This window comes from Erinaceus europaeus, chromosome 8 (genome assembly GCF_950295315.1).
Source record: "Erinaceus europaeus chromosome 8, mEriEur2.1, whole genome shotgun sequence".
NCBI lineage: Eukaryota > Metazoa > Chordata > Mammalia > Eulipotyphla > Erinaceidae > Erinaceus > Erinaceus europaeus.
The window spans coordinates 98,112,918-98,133,644 of NC_080169.1; the positions used below are offsets into that span (position 1 = coordinate 98,112,918).

General features: G+C 48.7%; 2 protein-coding genes across 2 annotated transcripts; one reads left to right on the top strand and one right to left on the bottom strand.

The window, feature by feature from the left end:
• Positions 1-3,628: 3,628 nt before the first annotated feature.
• GCC1 (GRIP and coiled-coil domain containing 1) lies at positions 3,629-10,934 on the bottom strand. The gene is made up of 2 exons (XM_007526282.3): positions 9,451-10,934; positions 3,629-6,474 (listed from the first exon to the last, which is right to left on the bottom strand). Exons 1-2 carry the CDS (start codon positions 10,480-10,482, stop codon positions 5,179-5,181), a joined length of 2,328 nt encoding a protein of 775 aa, XP_007526344.1. The 5' UTR covers positions 10,483-10,934; the 3' UTR covers positions 3,629-5,178.
• Positions 10,935-15,043: 4,109 nt separating this feature from the next.
• Positions 15,044-19,090, top strand: ARF5 (ADP ribosylation factor 5). The gene is made up of 6 exons (XM_007526283.2): positions 15,044-15,247; positions 15,796-15,876; positions 16,292-16,401; positions 16,873-16,944; positions 18,371-18,496; positions 18,599-19,090. The coding sequence occupies exons 1-6, from the start codon at positions 15,181-15,183 to the stop codon at positions 18,683-18,685; spliced, it is 543 nt and encodes a 180-aa protein (XP_007526345.1). The 5' UTR covers positions 15,044-15,180; the 3' UTR covers positions 18,686-19,090.
• Positions 19,091-20,727: the final 1,637 nt, after the last annotated feature.

Sequence of the window (20,727 nt, forward strand, 5' to 3'; positions counted from 1 at the left end):
GCACTGGGATTTCAATCCCCTATGCCTGCATCAAATTCCTTACATCAGAAACCATCTGAAATAACCAGCTGCCTATGAATATGCAGGACAGAACTGTAGGAGAGGGATTAATGATGGTCATACACTGGGCAAGGTGACCCATTCACTAAGGTTTGACAGTCACTCCCATTATCTACATTCCAAGCCCCCATAGGATGCCTGAAATCATGAATAATACCAAGCCCTATATATACTATGCATTTTCCTATCCACATATACTTAGGATAGAGTTTGACTCACTAATCAGACACAGTGATTAACAATAACTAATAGTAAAAATCAGAGGACAGGGCTAAGATGGCAGAATAAGAAGAACCCATGTTTAACCTTCTCCCATGATCACAGCAAAGTCACACTGGAAGGTGGACCTGTCTGCATAGAAACAGACCTGTGTCTCAGATGAACCAGCTTTCCTAGCACAGCAAGGGACAAAAAGACAGCATCCAGCTGAGGAGGAAACACTCAATATGTGGTATAAAAAGCACAGAAAGCAACAAGGTCAAATGAAAATAAGCCCTTAGGTTCTGCCTGCCGAGCTGGGCATACCAAGGGAGTGGAGGAAATGAGGTGAAAAGGAGGGAATCCAGTGGATTGTGGTACACAGGGCTATTGGTACTTCAGTGATAGGTATGGTGTGGTAACACACATCTTGAAAAAGTGTGAAACTGTACTTCTGAAACATATATAGGGGCCAGGCAGGGGCTCAGCCAGTAAAGCACACACATTACCATGCACAAGGACCCCAGTTCAAACCCTGGTCCTCACCTGCAGGGGGGAAGCTTCACAAGCAGTAAAGCAAGTGCTGTAAGTGTCTCTCTCTTCCTCTCATCTCCCTACTTCCTCTCATCTATATCATATCAAATAAAATTTTTAAAAGAAGCCTGAAAAATATGTACAGTCTTATAAGTCAACATCATCTCAAAAAGTAGAAGCCTTAGAACAATTTACTGGGGGTCGGGCGGTAGCGCAGGTTAAGCTCACGTGGCACAAAGCACAAGGACCGGCATAAGGATCCTGGTTCGAGCCCCGGCTCCCCACCTGCAGGGGAAGCCGCTTCATAGGCAGTGAAGTAGGTCTGCAGGTATCTATCTTTCTCTCCTCCTCTGTCTTTCCCTCCTCTCTCCATTTCTCTGTCCTATCCAACACCACCACCACCAACAGTAATAATAACTACAACAACAAAACGACAAGGGCAACAAAAGGGAAAATAATTTTTTAAATCTTTAAAAAAATTTACTAAGCCCTATTAAATGTGCGTTATGTCAAAAATTTCATTGTATATATTTTGGGGTTGTGGTTAACTGTTTGTTCTTCTAAGTGCAACTACGGGGAGAATTACTCAAGTTCCACTTCCCAATGCGGTTTCCCTAGCTTTACCAAAGATTAGAAATGGAGTACACTATGCGAACAGCTGGATACTCAGCTGTTTAATTTTGTCTATCCCATCAGCTCCAACCAGAGGAGGTGGGGCACATTCAGGGTGGAATGGCCATACACAGCCCTTCTATTTTATGAGAATAAAAATTCCCATTTCTAAAACACTGGGGGCGGGGGGCTGGGCAGTCATGCACACATTGGTCACATTATCACACATAAGGATCCAAGTTCATGCTGCTGGTCCCCACCTACAGAGTGGAAGTTTTGCAAGCAGTAGTGTTGCAGGTGTCTCTTTCTCTCTCCCTATCTCCCCCTCACCTTTCAATTTCTCACCGTCTTATCAAATAAACAAATAGAAATAAAATCAGCATGATTTAGACCTTGGAAACAGAACAGATTCAGGACTCTTATGAAAAATCCAATATTGCTTGTTCAATTCTCATGTTAGCAACTGTGATAGTATACAATAGCCAGACTTCTCCATTACAACCAACCCAGTTCCTCCTAAAAATGAGTCTCTCCATTCCCAGAAATCATTTATGAGGATTGTCATGAGAAGATAGGAGCACACTCAGATTAAAGGGGTCTCGGAGTTGTTCAGACTTGGTTCAGACATCTATGAGTTACATGGTCTTGAGTAAATTTAACAAATAAAGCCTCTGACTCATCTGTATAAAATTGCAGTAATGGCCATAAAAGGTTTAACTTGGTGAAGGTACATTCAGTTAAAGTTCACCAAAGGGGGCTGGGTGATGGTGCACCTGGTAGAACACAAACGTTACAATGTGCAAACCTGGGGTTCAAGCCCCCCAGTCTCCACCTGCAGGGGGAAAGAATCATGAATGGTAAAGCAGTGCTGCAGTGTTTTGTCTTGTTTTTTCTCTATCTCCCATTCCTCTGAATTTTTGCCCTACCAAATAATTTTGAAAAAAGACAAGGATAACAGCCTTAAGAGTTCTGGCTAATCGATGGGGACTTAACCACATGTGGAAAATGATAGATAGCCATATCTATTCCCCAGATCATGGGTCTCTAATAGGAAACTGGGAAGGAAAACAGAAAGCCTTTATAATTAACTAGCCTTCTGTCCACTTTCTCCCACTTAGCTTTTCTTAAAAAAACCCTCCTGTGATTTCTGTGGCAATGGTTTAAAATAAATTTAGTCATATTACTTTATTGACATACTTTATGCCGTTTTGGGCACCAAGACTCAAGGAAATTTTATTTTTCTGACTGCTTCTGATCTTAATTCTCTCTTCCTTTCCTTTCTCATCCTACCTGCACCCCCCACACACACCAAGAGACAGAAGTCAAGAGGGAAGAAGATGAAAGAGGAAAAGGGATACCTGCAGCACTGCTTCATGACTCATGAACCGTCCCCCCCCCCCCCAATGAGGACTGGGGGCTTAAATCCTGGTCCTTGCACATGGTAGCATTCAGTCAACCAGGTGTACTGCTACCCCACACCCTTATTTCTTAGAGGGGTCAAACCAGTCAAATATTTGGAAATTTCTTAGAGTACAAAGGAAAGGAACTTTGAATGTAAGCAGATCTTTTTGATAATATTTAGGGCTGTTAACTATCCTTTAGCATAGGAAGGGGTCAAGTCTATCAGTCTCACTTGAGAGCATTCAATCTTTATGTATTCTGATGCATGTAATTATTTAAAAAAAGAAATTTAACTGCTGCTTTGCTAAAGTGTTAGCTATCTTCTCAAGGTCATGGCAAACAATTGTGACTGTGGCTCTCTCTCTGTTCTGCCCCCAAACCACCAATAAACAACAATAACCACAGCATGTCCTGCATTTAAGGGGATCAAAGAATGACAGTTAAAGTATTACTCAGTTTAGTTGGATGCCAAGAGCATTTCGGAAATGCCGTAAGTTCTGATTTTAAAACTTTGAATTTTTTTAAAAAAATTCATGAGCATATATCACTTCTAGACCTTAAAGCAATTGTTATGAAAGTTTCAACATTCCCCTTAACAGATGAAACTTTCCTTCCCCATAGCTATCTATACATAAACACATAACCCTAGATGAAGAGAATTGTCTTGAGCTGCAATCAAGGCTACTGAAGCACTGCAGTATTCCTTCCTTGATTCAAGGTCATGGTATAACACAATAAAATAGTATTTCCACTGCTGTATCTATCACTTATACTCAGCATCTGTGTACAGATGTGCCTGTAAGGAATCACACTTCAACAAGGGTGAGTTGTTCAGCTTTAATGATCTCATGGTTTGTTATTATCATACGGACACATCACTTCTGTTCCATTAAGCCAGCTCAATGTTTGTAGGTAGTCTTCCAGCTTCACTCAGCCTCCCAATCACAATATTTATTTTGTCTCTGCAGCCCAAGCCCTCACAACAGATCTCTATGATGAAGTAAGGGAAAGATAAATTATTAGTCCAATTAGTGGCAAAGCATTGGTTTTGGGGTCCAAAGATCTCCAAAAGCATCAAGGGCAAGTTGGAGGGAGAGGTGGACAGGGAAACTAAGTTTGAACGTGACTTTTCTAAGTCCCTCCTATCTAGATTACCTGAACTATAAGCCTTTTTTCCCTAAGTGCAGAATGAATCTCGCTAATGCAAGACTGCTTTTTTTTTTTTACAAACCAGGGGAGAATGAAAATTAAGAGTGACACACTAAGGGAGGATGGCTGTGGACTGGAACCTATTACCTCCATAAAGGCTGAGTGTAGTACCTGGATGACAATAAACCATGAACACCCTGTGGCCAGAACGCCACAGGGCTAAAATCCCCCCAGCCCAGGTTCAGCTCAACTTCCACCACTTTCCTGAGAAAGTCTCAGCAATGGTCTGGAATATTCAGCAGAAAATTTTCTCTGCCCTGTCTCTGTAAAGGCTAAACCATCTTGGGAATATATAGGGAGTGGGGGATAGGGGTGACATATCTTAGAGTTAATGTCTTATATTCAGGTATGATTAGAGCTTCCCAATCAAAATGATTTTTTTTTCCCTTAATGGCAGTTCAACACTGAGGAAAAGATAGTGAGAGCATTCATTCACAATATCAGGCCAAGCTTAGGCAGGCAGGTTAAGGCACGACCAAGGGAAAGAGGTCTATTATAATCCTGTCCTCAGACCATTCAGGAAATCCCTAAGTCTAACTGGTACCCAACGTCCTCTCAAATGGTCCCAAGTGGTGTGCTTTGTTCTAATTAAGTCATGCCCAGACCCTAACTAGCTCAAGCTTCCCAGGTCCAGGATGAACTCATTATTCCTTGGTCTTTCAGACTAGTGGACAATTCAAAGTTTATGGTCCCTCTCTAGCCTGGATTTATGACCCCATAGAATTGGGGCAGCAGCAGACTAGACTCAAATTGTGATTCGGTGGAGAAAAGAGCCTGTCCTTTTGAATGTTTAGAAATGAACTGAACTCCCTTTGGAGTCACATTTATGCCCAGCTCTGAGCTAGGAACATAATACTCAAATAAAAATCTATTCTCACCACTTGCCCAACTTTCATATCTCTCAATTCTAACCTCCCCCTCCTCTCCCGCTGATTTAGACACAACAGAAGATGTTGTTCTAACACTTCAGGAACTTCTAGGGCCCAAGGAAAAAAGTGGCATTAATGGCATTTGGCAGAAAAACCCCAGCCCCACACTGGAGACTCCCTCCCGTCCCACACAGTGAAAAATTAAATGACAATGTAAGAAAAGAGGCAGCAGAAACCAGAGCCTGTCCCTTCCTACACACGAGGCACAGAAATCGTAGGAACAAGTGAAATGCCATCATCTCTTGCCAGAAGACCACCAACCCCCACTGCTTGGAAGCCGCATGATCACTTGCTTTTCCTCTGGACTGAAATGCAAGATAGTCAGGATGGCAGTGAGAGTCTGCTGGCGGCCCAGGGTGTCAGGCATGGTCAAGAAACGGTAGATGATGTTTTTGAGGTATTCGAGGTTGGCTCCCTCCCTGCTCTGGTCCCTGATGTTCTTCTCAATGTGGCTTTGTAGGACCCCCACCTCCTCACGGTGCCGTTCCCCCTCCTCCAGCAGCCGGTCCTGGAGCTGATGTACCTCCACCTCCAGCCTGTGTTTCTGCTTCCGCAGGGATGTGATCTCCACCTCCTTGCGAGCTAACTGCTCAGCGTACAGGAAGAAGGTGGGCTCATTGGTGGCGGCAAGGTGCAGCGCTTGGGTCAGGCTATCTGCAGAAGAAGTGTCAGCCAGGTCCACCGGAAGCCCGCCATCCACGGGGCTTCTGCGCCCCTGTAGCCCAGAAGACAAGGCCACAGAGCGCAGCTGCTCCAGCTCCAAGTCCTTCTCAGCCAGCACGGCCAGGGCCCGGTCCCGCTGCTTGTGCAGCTCCTCCTCCAGCTTCAGTGTGCGGTCCCTGAAATCCAGCTGGCTGCGCTCTAGCTCCTGTCGGTGGAGCTGCTGCAGCCGGGCCAGCTCCTGCTTCCAGTCCTCCGCCTCCTGCTGGTGCTGGCGGTCCAACTCCTCGCAGGAGAGCCGCAGGGAGATGTACTTCTCCTTCAGCTCCGCAAGCTGTTCCTGGGCTTCCTCAAACTCCTTGGCCAGATTGCCATCTTTGGTGTTCTTGCTCTTGAGGACAACCTGAGCCCTCATCTTGTACCTCTCAAACTCCTCCTTCAGCTGTTTCAGCTCCTGTTGGTAATACAGCGTGGTGGCCTTCTCCCCGTCGGCTGCCTCAGAGGTGGGCATTATCTCCAGGTGGCAGAGTTTTTCCACATCCAGGGTCACCTGGCTTTTCCTGGCTGCGACCTGCAGCAACCTCTTCAGCTTCTCCATTTTGTCCTTCAAGACATTGACATCCAGACCAGACTCCTCTGCAAGGTTGTCCAGAGGAGACCGGCTGGAGGCGGCGAGAGCCAGCGTCTTGTTCTCTAGGTCGAGCTGCAGAATCCGGTCCTTCAATTTTTGGATGGTCTGCTGGTCCTTCTGCTTGGCTTTCTCATAGGTGCCCAGCAGTTCGGACACTTCGGATATTTGATTCTCCAAAGCTGCCACTCTCTGCTCTTCCACCTGAGATTGCTGGCGCAGCTGATCCTCTGCAAGGGCTGTCTGTAAAACAAGGGGACATGGAAAAAGCATCCAGAGGGGCCAGGGCAGCAGTAGACCTAGTTAGTGCATGTTACTGTGCTCAAAGACTCGAGCTCAAGCCCTGGCTCCGCACCTTTAGGGGTAGTGGGGGAGCTTCACCAATGGTAAAATCCCTTCCCACCCCCTCTCTCTCTTTCCTTCTCTTTCTCCTTCTCTATCTCCCTCTCCCCTCTCAATTTCTCTCTGCCCTATCAAGTGGAGAAAAAAAAAAAGGTTAACAATAATATATACATATATATTATTAGAAAGAAAGAAAGAGGGAGTTGGGTGGCAGTGCAGCAGGTTAAGTGCAGGTGGCACAAAGCACAAGGACCAGCGTAAGGATACTGGTTCGAGCCCCCTGGCTCCCCACCTGCAGGGGAGTCACTTCACAAGAGGTGAAACAGGTCTGCAGGTGTCTATCTTTCTCTCCCCCTCTCTGTCTTCCCCTCCTCTCTCCATTTCTCTCTGTCCTATCCAACAATGACAATATCAATAACAATTACAACAACAACAAAGAATATTAGATGCCAGGCAAAGGCAAAAACTAGTAAAGTCATGTGCCCTCTGGAATATACCTAAAACAGACCTACTAGCTTTTACCAAAACAGAGATCCCAAATCTTCATCTGCAATATTCATGCCTTTAGGTTCATGATTAGTCAACAATTTGTTCTGCATTATATCTTAACTCTTTTTCAGCCACCAGGTTCCAGATGATACCATGATGCCAACCCGACTTCCTTGGGCAGAAGACCCCACTGTGTGTCCTGGAGCCCTGCCTCCTCCAGACCCCTGCCCCACTAGGGAAAAAGAGAGACAGGCTGAGAGTATGGATCCACCTGCCAATGCCCATGTTGAGTGGAGAAGCAGTTACAGAAGCCAGACCTTCCACCTTCTGCATCCCATAATGATCCTGGATCCATACTCCCAGATGGATAAAGAATAGGGAAGCTATCAAGCTATCAAAGAAGGGGATTGGATATGGAGCTCTGGGGGTGGACAATGTGTGGAAATGTACCCTTCAGCCTATGGTCTTGTAAATGTTTCCAGTTTATAAATAAATAAAAACAAAGAAAGAAAAGCATCCAGAAAAACCACAAAGCCCTTGGGCAAGCTCTGAGAAAAATAAGAGAGGAAAGTAAAGGATCACATGAATGGGATGGTCTGGCAAGAATAGAAACTGGGGGAGGGGGGGGCATCCTGTTGATTCTTATGGCAGCCATAAAAAGGTCACGTGATCTGCTTGGTTCTGCTCTCAGACATACACACCAAACAATATGAAGCATTTTGTTTAGCTGCTATTGCTCTGCTTTAGAGTTTCCAGTTTCTCCTGATATGGACCAGCTCACATATCAAGTGTTATCTTTGCTTATAATGTGATCCCCAAACCCTATTAAAAAATCATAGACATAGGGACAGCTCACTGGAGAATGTGACTGCTTTGTCAGGTGCTCCAGGCTGGAGGCCGGCCATTCCAGCACAGGGTGAAGCTGTGGTGCTGTAGTGTTTTTCCCTCTCTCCCTTTCTTTCTTTCTTTTTTAAATTGCCATCTGGGTTGTCACTAGGGCTTGGTGTCAGTACTACAAATACACTGCTCCTGGTGGCCATTTTCCCCCTTAATTTATTTATTTCTGTCTTATTTGAAAAGACAGATTAATTGAAAGGGAAGGAGATAAAGGAAGAGAGACAGACACTTGAAGACCTGCTTCGCCACTCGTAAAGCATCCTCCCTGCAGGTGGGGAGTAGGGGTTCGAACCCAAGTCCTTCCACTTAGCAACATGTGTTCTCTACAAGGTGCAACACCACCCAGCGCTGTTTCTCTCTTTCTACCTATAAGATCTGTAAGGGAGTTGGGCGGTAACGCAGCTGGTTAAGCGCAGGTGGCGCAAAGTGCAAAGACTGGCATAAGGATCCCAGTTTGAGCCCCCGGCTCCCCACCTGCAAGGGAGTCACTTGACAAGCGGTGAAGCAGGTCTGCAGGTGTCTATTTTTCTCTCCCCCCCCCCCACCCCCGTCTTCCACTCCTTTCTCCATTTCTCTCTGTCCTATCCAACAACAATGACATCAATAATAACTACAACAATAAAACAAGGGCAACAAAAGGGAATAAATGAATACTAAAAAAAAAAATCTGGCTTAGAGCAGGGAAGCCCTGGCAAAAACAGTAACATATGATATTCTTTTCCTCTTCCAATATTTCTGGAAGTTCAAAACTGAATTGGATCACTGTCCCTGTTAACAGGAGGCACTGTCAAATAGCATACCTTTGCAGAGCAGGCAGCTCTTGATGGAAAGCAAGTTTTGTACCGTGTCTTCGGAGGAAATTCCCTTCGCCTACTTCAGTCACCATACCTACAGGTATAAATGCCTCCCTTTGAAGAGGCGTATGCCTGTGAGAATAATTGCTACCTAGTTGTTTACTGTACAGCTGCCAATGCCCAGAAGCTGGAGTTGACTCCAACCCAGTGCACGCCCAGAAACTCCACATCCTGTTGGAAGCCGGCTCTGTAGATACACTGAATGCCACTCAAAACAGGATTTCCCAGAACTTGCAGGTGGAACTTAAAAAACAAAACAAAAAAATACCTGAGTACTAAGCAGCTCTGGCTTAGGTTGGTGCTGGGAATCAAATCTGGGGCCTTCAGTACCTCAAGCATTAAAGAGTTTTTCCATCACCACTATGCTGTCTCCCCAGGCCACACGTGGAACTGTTTATCATCATCAAACGTGGCTTTCAATCCACCAAAGGAGAAAAAAAAAGTCTCTTCTACTCCCAGAAGGATAAAAGAATAGGAAAGCTTTCAAGGGAGGGGATGGGATACCAAGTTCTGGTGATGAGAACATGGCCTTGTCAATATTTCCATCTTATAAATAAATTTTTCTTTAAACAAAAGTCTCTACTAGTTCCAGCTTCACATCAAATGGCTAATATGTGAAAGGGATGAAGATACTTACCTTCCTCATTTCCTGCTGCAACTGAGTCTGGAAATGGTTCTTAAGGCAGACAGTCTCTTCCTGAAGCTCCTCCAGCCGAGGGTCTGGGCGGCTCTTCTCATCCCGAAGGGCCTGCAGCTCACCTTTCAGCTCCTCCACCTCTCGGGTCAGTTGCTTGGTCTGCAGTTCAAACCCTCCCATCTGCTCAGCTGCATAGGCCCGGCCGGCGAGAGCCTCCCGTGTCTCTTCCAACCTGAGCTCCAAGTCCTGGCGCTGGGTCCTTTCCTCCTGCAGCAGTTTCTGGAGCTCCCGCAGCATCAATGCATGGTCGCTCTGCTCTTGGGCCCGATCGTGCTGCTGCGTGATAAGTCGGGCTTTGGTTTCTGCTATCTGCTCCTGCAGCCCCTTCAGTTCTCCCTCCAGACGGCCCCTCTCCTCCTCTGCCTTTTTACTGGCATCCTCTAAGTCCTGTTTCATCTTCCTCTTGTCAGCCAGGTAAGAAGCCTCCATGCGGGACTTCTCCTGGGTGACCGTGGCCAAAGAGCTGGTCAAAGTGGCCAACTGAGTCTTCAGCTGCTGTAGCCGTTTGTCCCCTTCCCCAGCCCCAGATGACCCATCCCCACTGCTACTGCTCACGCCACTCTCCGACCCGCTAACCTCTTCGGATTTTGGAGGTGGTGCTCCACGGGTCAGCCTGTCATCATCTATCCCAAACTCACCCTTCGTGCTGGTGAGGCTGGCGGCAGTATCCAAGCTGGTGGCGGTCCCGGTGCTGTCCTCGCTGTGTGTGGAGCACCGATCATCCACTGAGTCAGGAAACGGGAGACCTGGAGGCTGGACACCCGGGAGGCCCAAATCCGCCTCGTGGGAAACCGACAGCACCTTGATGCTGGCCTCCAGAGCCTCTTTCTCCTTTAGGAGGCTTTTATAGGCGCGGACCACATCCTTGAGACGTGTCTGGTACTGCAGGAGCTGTTTCTTCTGTGTCTCTATCGTCTCCAGCAGGTCTTTCTTGCTCGGGCCGCCCCCGAAATTCATCCCAAACTTCTCCATAGGGATTCAGAACAGGTTACTCCACGTCACTGGTTGGGCCGCCCTGGAGAGGGCCCAAAAGACGCTGGACGGAAGTTGTAAACGACACACAGAGAGAGGGGGCTGTCTGGTGCTGGGCTGCACACCAGCTTTTCCCAGCTGTCAGTGATCTGTGGCCAAGCGAATGGACTGCGGGCCCGGAGGGAGGCCAAACAAGCGACAGCCCAGCACCAGGTTCCAAGCGGAGGCGGGTCCTACGCTGGAGGCGGGGAGACGCCAGCCCGAGAGGCGCAAACGGCCGGGACTCGCCGGCACAGGCCCAGAAGCCTCTCGGTGCTAAGTGTTCACCCGGGCCACCGAAGACCCGGCCGGCCCGTCGGCCCCCGGTTGGCCAAAGATTTCAAGTGAGCAAAAACCATCGCAATTTCCTATCTCCGGAGGCCGCCCAGCCAACGACACTTCCGGGTCCGCCGGACGTGACGTAGCACGTCACCACAAGCCCGCCCCCGCCGACGTGAGATGGGCGGGGCCACACTTTGCCCCTGAGTGGGCGGGGCTCCTGCTGCGGGTGGGTGGTCGGCGTCCTGCAGAGAGCTGCGGTGCAGCGACCTGACCCCTCTTTTGAGGAGCCTAGAGAACTAAAACCGCCAACTGTATTGGTGTCGGTTTAGTGAGAGCGGTAGAGGGCGACATCGCACTGAGTCTTTACCAAAACACTTGAGCCACTGTTTGGGGGCTCAATTTGACCTTTTGTCTCTAAAGAGCAAAATTAAAGCTCCCGTTTTAACCACGGGAACCTCAGCCCTTCCTAGGAAGGTGCTTGGCATTTTATTTTACTTATTTTAATGAGAGAGACCCACCCCAGACCAGAGCACTGCTTGACTCTGGTTCATGGTGATGTTGGGGATTGAACATGGGACCTTAGATCCTCGGCGTGAAAGTCTTTATGCGGGCGGAGGGTAGATGACATAATGGTTATGCAAAGAGACTCTCGTGCCTGAGGCTCCAAAGTCCCAGGTTCTACCCCCCCCCCGCCCCCCCCCCCCCCCCCCGCCTCTCCACCCCCCCTGCACCACCATAAGCCAGAGTAGTGCTCTGGTAAGAAAAGGGGATAAAAGTCTTTATGCATAACCACTCTGCTATCTCCACAACCCCAGTGCTTGGCATTTAGTAAGCGTGTAGTGTAACAGAATAATAGTGACAGACTATCTGGCTGAGTTCTGCTGTGCAGGTGCAACAAATACATGTAGGAGGCACACTACAACCATGTATGTAGCTCATGATCCTAAAACCAACTACGTTCCAGCAGTTTCACAAATTTTGCTACTTAAATCTTTACAATGATTCTTTTCAGAGGGTATTAATGAACACTATTTAACAGGTACAGAGACATGAGGCACAGAGAGGTTATATAACATGCCCTAGGACACACAGTACGTTTAGGAATCCTGTCCAGATCAGTTCCATTTCCAATCACCAACAGCTACTGTAGGTGACCACCACGAGAAGACAAGACCCTGCTCTAAAGGAGCTCACATTTAATGATAAACACAAATCTTGCTATCATCACTCTAGTATATGTGGGTATATCTAGAGTGGCATGGAAATTAAGAAGTTTGTCTAGGAAAGACAGAGAAGGCTCACAGGGAAAACTCATAGGGACTTGAAAGAGTAATGGTTATCCATCAGATTACAAATGTAGGAAACAAGCTTTCCTGGCAGACAGAAAACACTGCAAGAACCCCGGGGAAACAGATAACTTTAAGCATTAAGAATCATTTCAGGGTCGGGCGGTGGCGCAGCAGGTTAAGCGCATGTGGCGCAAAGCGCAAGGACCAGCGAAAGGATCCCGGTTTGAGCCCCCGGCTCCCCACCTGCAGGGCAGTCACTTCATAGGCGGTGAAGCAGGTCTGCAGGTGTCTATCTTTCTCTCCCCCTCTCTGTCTTCCCCTTCTCTCTCCATTTCTCTCTGTCCTGTCCAACGGCGAACAACATCAACAATGGCAATAATAATAACCACAGTGAGGCTACAACAACAAGGGCAACAAAAGGGGGAAAAAATGGCCTCCAGGAGCGGTGGATTCATGGTGCAGGCACCGAACCCAGCAATAACCCTGGAGGGAAAAAAAAAAATCATTTCAAGGCAGTGGCTTAGGGTATGAGGAAGAGGTGGGGCTGTCCCAACAAGAAGAGATAAGAATTAAAATTTGCATTTATATTTCATCTTGTGTGATAAGAAAACACTAAAATGTTTTAATCTCAAGAGTGGCAACATGCACTACAATAGAGCACCATGGAAGGGCACTAGGGGAGACCTGGGAATACGCCACCCCAAGTCTCAGGAGCCATATTAAAAAAAAAAAAAAAAGTAGACTGGAAAATAGTTCACCTGGTAAGGCATGTGCTTTGCCATGTGAAGAACCCAGGTTTAAGCCCTGACACCATATGGGAGTACCACAACACCAAGGGAAAGCTCTAAGGATGGGTGAACAGTACTGTGGTGTCAAGAATTAGTGGAATTACAAATACCTGAGATGTTGGTAATGGGGAGGGGGAGTGCGAGTGGACAGTAAGACTGGAAGCTAGGCCACCCAGTAGAGCATGCACTTTATCATGCACAAGATCCTAGGTTCAAAGCCAGATGGAGGGACCACTGACAGTTTCAGGCACTCTATGAATAATGGAGCAGTACTGTGGTGCCTCTCCTCTCAGTCTCTCCATCTCCCCTTCCTCTTTAAAATAATGGGGGAAAATAGTTAAGGTAAGGATATCACACATGTGAGAGGTCCAGGGAAAGATCCTCAAAAACAAGCAAAACAAAGCAGTAGTATCAACAAGAGTTGAATGATGGGGTGAAACAACTAAGGGACAAGAGATCCATTTCAGTCATGAGGAAGAGAAGATAATGAAATGGGGCAGTGACTACAGGGATGGGGAGAGACAAACAGGAGAACTAAAACTGTAAAGCTGACCAGTTATACATGACTAGTCATGTTATTGTACTCTTTACAATGTACTCATCAACCTTGTAAAAGCTGAGGGGTGTAAGTCTAGGACTGAAGAGTAAGCAAAGATCATGCCTTCACTCATCCCTGGTGTTCAGCGTTTGTTCTTTAACAGACTTTGATGGTCACAATGGAGCAGACCCTAGAGGTCTGTTTTGACTTGGTTTCTTTGCAGCTCAGATAATATCCACTTATAGATGAGAAAAAGTCAGGTTGTAGAGATTATTTAAACTCTAAAAAAATAATAAAAAGATTTGAACTGAGACTTGTAATACCAACACATAGAAGACAATAATAAAATGAATGAGGAGTGAAGGTTCTCTGATTTCCCAACTTACCTATGTCTAGCCCGTAAGCAATCCGTTCTAGAAGTCCACAAGGAAAACAGAATAGGTAGAATGCCTCTCTTTGCTTTACTGAACAATCTTTTAAGGCAAATTCAAATCAGTGTTTGGTCTTTCCCCACAAACACACTTTGGGGGGGGTAATAATTTACAGTATAGTTTTTGACACACTGGTACAACTTCTCATATCACCATGATAGATCAAGACAGCCTTATCCCACCCAACCTAGGTCCTTTTCCTTCATCATGTCCCAGGACCCCAAAGCCCCTCATCCCTTTTCCTCCATTCCCAGAGTCCGTTGCTTTGGTACAGTATACCCCATACAAGTGTTACCCTATGCTTTCCCTTACTGTCCTTGCTTCTTAATTTCCATCTATGAATGAGATCATTTAGTATTCGTCCTTCTCCCGTATTTGTTAAACATAATTTACATTAGGTGCTTGGCATTAACCCAACCTCCACCATAGGAGTAATTTATTTTCTCTCTTGACAGGTCTCTGCAAGATGCTTTCCTTCAGATGCTAAACGGAGTGGTCAAATTACTCGTGAAACCCTTCGAATCTAGGTTGGCAAGAACATGACAAAAGCTTGGAGAGTTGTGCATTAAGAACCCAACTTTCTGGGGCTGTGACAGAGTGAGGAAGGAGTTTCAGCAAGGCTGCCTTGATCAATTAAATGGCATTGTTTCCAGGCCACTGTGGTGAATGAAGAGAGCATTCTCCAGCAAACAGAAGTGACCCCAGGGCTGGGCTGCCCAGAACTGGAAATCTTCCTGCTGGTTTTGTTTTTGTCACTATGAACAAGGCCAGCTGATACTCTCGCGCACTCCATCCTCCGTGCACACTCCTGCAGACCCAAACCACCCACTACATTCGAAGCTCCTTGCTGAGAGCCGAGGGACAGCAGGCAGAGGGAATGAGACACTGGCACCCAGGTGGTGCCCAGAGCTAAACCGGAGTCCACAGTAGATTGAAGAAAGCAACAAACCCAGCGGTCGATTAGTAAAGACGGAAGTAGAGATCCGTGGGGCTGGGGCTACAGGTTCAGCAGCCGCAGAGCTGGCAGGAGCGGCGGGCAGGCAGCATCCAGAGTCCTTTCTAGTTTAAAGCCCGCACGGGACGCAGCCTCCCACCCTTGGCTCGCAGAGCAGTTTCTCCGGAAGTCAGGCTCGGGGGCGGGCCCTCTCCGAGGGGCGTGGTCGTGGTGGGCGGGGCCTCGGTGACGTAGGGCGGGCCGGGACGCGCGGAGGCGGTGGTGGCGGCGGCACCTCCTCCTTCTGCTGCTGCGCCCCATTCCCCGCCCCCCGCGACCGGCCGGTTCCTGCCCGCACCCCGCGTCCGTGCCCGCGTCCCCTCCCCCGGGCCCCGCCATGGGCCTCACCGTGTCCGCGCTCTTTTCGCGGATCTTCGGGAAGAAGCAGATGCGGATCCTTATGGGTGAGGCAGCTCGAGCTCGCGGCCCTCCGCAGCGGAGCGCCGGCCCCCGCGCAGCCCTCCCGCCCCCGCGTCCCTCCCTCTCGGCTCTCGGGGGGCGTCTCTGTCCCGGAGTCGCCCACCTGCTCAGCCACCCACGCCCTGGCCCCTCGAGCCGCTGCCCTCGGGCAGGTGTCGGCCCGGAGCGTCGTCCCCGCGGCCTGAGCCCTGGAGCTGCGGGCCTGGTTTGGGTGACGCTCCCTCTGCCCCAGCCGAGGCGGTAAGAAGGGAGGATTCCGCCCTTACGGGCGATTTTGGAGGGGAGCGCGGCCCTCCTCCTCGCACCCCGGGTCCCCCAGCCCGCCCGCTCAGGGGTCCGCCGTGGGCGCTGGCCACCCACACTGCCCGCCAGGCCCGCAGGGTAGAGAACACCTGGAGGTGCCCGAGCTGGCCGCCCCCGTCGCCATCAGCTGTCCTGGCCGCTCCCCCTCCCCTGGCCTCTAGGGGCGCCCTGGCTCCCGTCGCCATCCGTCCGTGTCCCCTCCCTCCTTCGCGACCCCCCTCTGTTGCAGTTGGCTTGGATGCAGCCGGCAAGACCACGATCCTGTACAAACTGAAGTTAGGGGAGATTGTCACCACCATCCCCACCATAGGTGAGTGAGGCCCGGGGGTCGGAGGTGGTGGTCCTGAGGGACCTCTGGGGGCGCTGTCTGGCTGTCCCTTCCGTGCTTCCAAAGGCCGCCAGCTCAGTGCTGAGAGCCTGTCCCGACACCCGACACAGCCATTTGAGAAGTGGGTCACGGTAGCTCCGAGGGGACGACCCGGGCGGCCGTGGCCGCGGCCCCGTAGATGTGGTGTGGCCCGGCCCGGTCTGTCCACCCCGGATCCTCCGGATCCTCGGGGCTCCTGTTCCCTGGGCCCTGAGCGCTGCCAGCCTTCCGGTTTTGTGCCCGGAGTAGTTTCCGTGAGTTCTTCCTTTCTTGCAGGACTCTGTCCTCTTTTCTCTCTCTCCTGTCCATCTCTCTGTCTCCCCCCTCATATTTTTTTTCTTTACTCTCCATTATCTAGGCTTCAACGTGGAAACAGTGGAATACAAGAACATCTGTTTCACAGTCTGGGACGTGGGAGGCCAGGACAAGATTCGCCCTCTATGGCGGCACTACTTCCAGAACACTCAGGTGGGGTGGGCTTCCCCAAAGGAAGAGGCCTTAGGGACTAGGTAGACTTGAGATATAGGCCAGAGTTGGGCCCCAACTTCAGGCAGGAGCCCTGACCTCCTATCACACACCCTCCCCTTTGTTGGCAAGCCTCTCCTTGAGAACTGGACTTAGGCTGTACTTAACCCCTTTATTCTTCTCCAGAGATGCAAGGCTCTGAATGCCCTCCCTCTATTTGACTCTTGTCACGAGCCTTTTCTGTTCTTTTGACGTCCCTTTGCTAGTCTGCCTTCCTGGGCACAGAAGCTGTATCCTTTTCTGGGTCTTTTCCAGTTTGTGCCAGGAAACCCACAGTGCCTGAGTGGAGGTTTCCTAGATGAGAAGGTTTAAGAGACAAGAAGATGGGAAGAGAGAGAGGACTAGACTGGGGGATATCCCAGGCAAAAGTAATTTTCCATCCTTCCATTCCTTTTTTGCTTCCTTCCCACGTAGGGCCTCATCTTCGTGGTGGACAGTAATGACCGAGAGCGGGTCCAAGAATCAGCTGATGAGCTCCAGAAGATGGTAAGTACCCAAGACCCAGGGAACTGAGCTCTGGTTTTGGGATGAGGGAGATCTCTGTGCCTTGAAGACCAGGGACATGTGCATCTTTTTGTGAATACGTGTTTATTGTCATTGATGTTGTTGTGGGAGGGGATGGGGAGGTAGCATAATGATTATGAAAAAAAAATTTTTGTTGCATCAAGTCCCAGGTTCCCAGTGTCATGTACTGCGGGTTAAAAAACAACAACAACAACAAAATGTTCAGCGGGGAAGCAATTACAGAAGCCAGACCTTCTACCTTCTGCATCCCACAACGATCTTGGGTCCATATTCATAACTTGGGTTAAAGAATAGGAAAGTTATCAGGGGAGGGGATGGTATACGGAGGTTTGGTGGTGGGAATTGTGTGACGCTGTACCCCTCTTATTCTATGATTTTGTCAATATTTCCTTTTTATAAATAATGTTATTTTTAAAATTTAGGGGCCAGGTGGTGGCATGCCCAATTGAGTGCCCACATTACCATCCACAAAGGCCCAGCTTCAAGGCCCCCGTCTTATCTTCAGTTGGAAGTTTTACAAGAGGTGAAACAGTGCTGCAGGTGTCTTATCTCCCTCTTCCTTCTTAATTTCTCTCGTCTCTATCCAAAATAAATAAAATATTTTAAGGTATTATTACCATCAGGATTATTGCTGGCACTTGGTGTCTGCACCGATTCAGCCAATCCTGGTAGCTCCCTCTCTTTTTTTTTTAATTTTTTATTATATTTTATAGAAGGTAAGAGAATTAGGGAGAAAGAAGTAAGAGAGACACTTGCAGCATTGCTCCACCACTTGTGAAATATCCCCATTGTGGATAGGGACCAGGGGCTCATTCCCTGGTCTCCACAGGTGATAGCTGTGCTCTACTGATTGAGTCACCATCCACTCCCCATTGATGCTAATGTTATCTTGCCCTGTTTTGAAATAGTCTCAGGTACAAATTTGTATTGGCTTCCCCCCCCCCCCACCGCCTTAAATTCCCACATCTACATGTCTTAGAAATTGGTGAGAAGAGAGTTTTATGGGGTGGAAAGAGATCATTTTTAGTTTTTTCCATTCAGAAATTTGGTCAGTTGACTAAGACTGGCAGTCTGATTAGAAAAGCACCCTTTGGGCAAGGGAGATCACATAATGACTGTGCAGAACGTCTATGCCCGAGGCTCTGCACTTCCAGGTTTAACCCTCTGCACCACTATAAGCTGGAGCTGAGCAGTGCTCTGGTAGGAAGGAAGGGAGAAAAGCATTTTTCTCAACATAAGGCCATGGTGGCCTTAGACTTCACAGTGTTATGATTACCCCACACTAAGCTAGAAGGTAGAAAGAAGGGCTTCCGCCAACTCAGCAGAGAAGAGGAAACCTAGGAAACTCCCTGGAACCCCAAGACCCACCCTACCACTCCCCTCCCAGCTGCAGGAAGATGAGCTGCGGGATGCAGTACTGCTGGTGTTTGCCAACAAGCAGGACATGCCCAACGCCATGCCCGTGAGCGAGCTGACTGACAAGCTGGGGCTACAGCACCTACGCAGCCGCACGGTGAGGGGCCTGCTTCTCCCATCCATGGAAGCCCCAGGCTGGGGCAGGAAGTAAAGTGGGCTCCCCTCCTTCATGCTGACTTCTCTCTCTCCCCCCCCACAGTGGTATGTGCAGGCCACCTGTGCCACCCAAGGCACAGGCCTGTACGATGGGCTGGACTGGCTGTCCCATGAGCTGTCGAAGCGCTAATCAGCCAGGGGCCGGCCCCTGCTGCCCGGAAGCTCCCGCGTGCATCCCCGGGATGACCAGCCTCCCGGACTCCTCAGGCAGTGCCCTTCCTTCCTGCTCCTCCTCCCCCACAGACACGGCCTCCGCTCCTGCTCCTGCCTGCATGTTCTCTCTGATGTTGGGACCCAGAGCCTTGCTCTCTGGACACGGAGGGGTCCACTCTCCTGCCTGCCAGGACCTGCGGAAGGGGCTTCCAGGGCCATGGTCCCTTCTTCCAGAGGAGGAATGGGGACCTGGGTTTTCTTTTTGATTTTTTTCCATTTCGGGGGTACCCTTGGGGCCAGATGGGGAGGGAGAATTCGAGGGCTCCGGGTGGTGCTATGATGTGGCACTGGATATTGAGTAATAAATTTGCTGTGGTTTGTACACAGTGTGTTGTCTGTAGTTTGGAAGTGGGGGGTGTGCTTGGCTATTAGGTACAAAGAAATTGGGGGGGCAGGTAAGATAGTTAAGGCTACAGAGCCAGCTTCATCTCCCCTTACCATGCATACATATTGCTGTGGTCATCTAGCTCAGCTAATCCCTCAGTGAGAGAGAGAGAGAGAACGAACACACACCTCAGACATGTAAAGCACTTACACTGAATTACACCTCTGGCCTCCCCTCATTAACTTTGGAGGAAAGTACTTTACAGTGGAGGAAATTTCATTCTTCATGTAATTTCAAGGGGCTTTTGATGAGAAGAACCAGATCTAGCTTCATAGTCATGACTCATATAGCTACCAGTTCCTATCCACATCCTAACTATAACAAGAGTGGTTTTTTGTTGTTTGTTTGTTTTAGTTAGAGGAAGAGAGGGAAAGAGACCACAGCACTGAAGCTTCAGTCAGTGGAAGGCCAGGCTTAAACCTGGGTTGCACACAGCAAAGCAGCACACTAACCAAAGAGCTATTTTACTGGCCCTGTTTGGTTGTTTGGTTGGTTGGTGTTTGTTGTTCTTTGTCATGGTTGTCAGGGCCTCACCACTCTGGGCTGACTTTTTCAGATATGCAGCAGGAGAGAGGGAAAGACCCCACAGCACCTCTGCCTAACAGGTGGTGCAGTGGATCAAGTGTCAGACTCAGTGTGAGCTTGACCCCCAACATCACATATGCCAGATTGATGTGTTGGCACTCCACACTGCCCCCTATTAGTAGATTAGACATCTGTCTACACAAGAGTCTAATAAAGCTATAAACTTACAATAGGGTTTTTTGGGTAGTTTTTGTTGGTGTTACCATAGCCTCATGCATGGAAGTCTTGCATAACTATTGTGTTAACGTCCCCTACCCAGTTTAAAAAATAAAATAATTCTATCCAACAATGATAACAACAATAATAACTACAACAATAAAACAACAAGGGCAACAAAGGGAATAAATAAATATTAAAAAAAATAATTGTGATGAAAAATAAAATAAGACACCAGAGGGGCCAGGCTATGGTGCTTCAGGTTTAGGGTACATTGTATGAAACGCAGGGACCCACACAAGGATCCTGGTTCAAGCCCCTGTTTCCCTACTTGCAGGGGGGTCGCTTCACAAACGGTGAAGCAGCTCTGCATGTGTCTCTCTGTCTCCTCTATCTCCCCCTCCCCTCCCAATTTTTCTCTGTCCTATCCAAAAATAAGTAAATACATAGGGAGTCGGGCTGTGGCGCAGCGGGTTAAGCGCAGGTGGCACAAAGCACAAGGACCGGCATAAGGATCCCGGTTCGAACCCCGGCTCCCCACCTGCAGGAGAGTCGCTTCACAGGCGGTGAAGCAGGTCTGCAGGTGTCTATCTTTCTCTCCTCCTCTCTGTCTTCTCCTCTCTCCATTTCTCTCTGTCCTATCCAACAACGACAACAACAATAACTACAACAATAAAACAAGGGCGACACAAGGGAATAAATAAATAAAAATAAATATTAAAAAAATTTTTTAAAAAAGTAAATACATAAATAGATACCACACACCAAAGCACCAGAGAGCTGCTTCCAGTGTAGTAGGGACTAGGCTTGAACCTGGGCAAAGTCAGTGCACT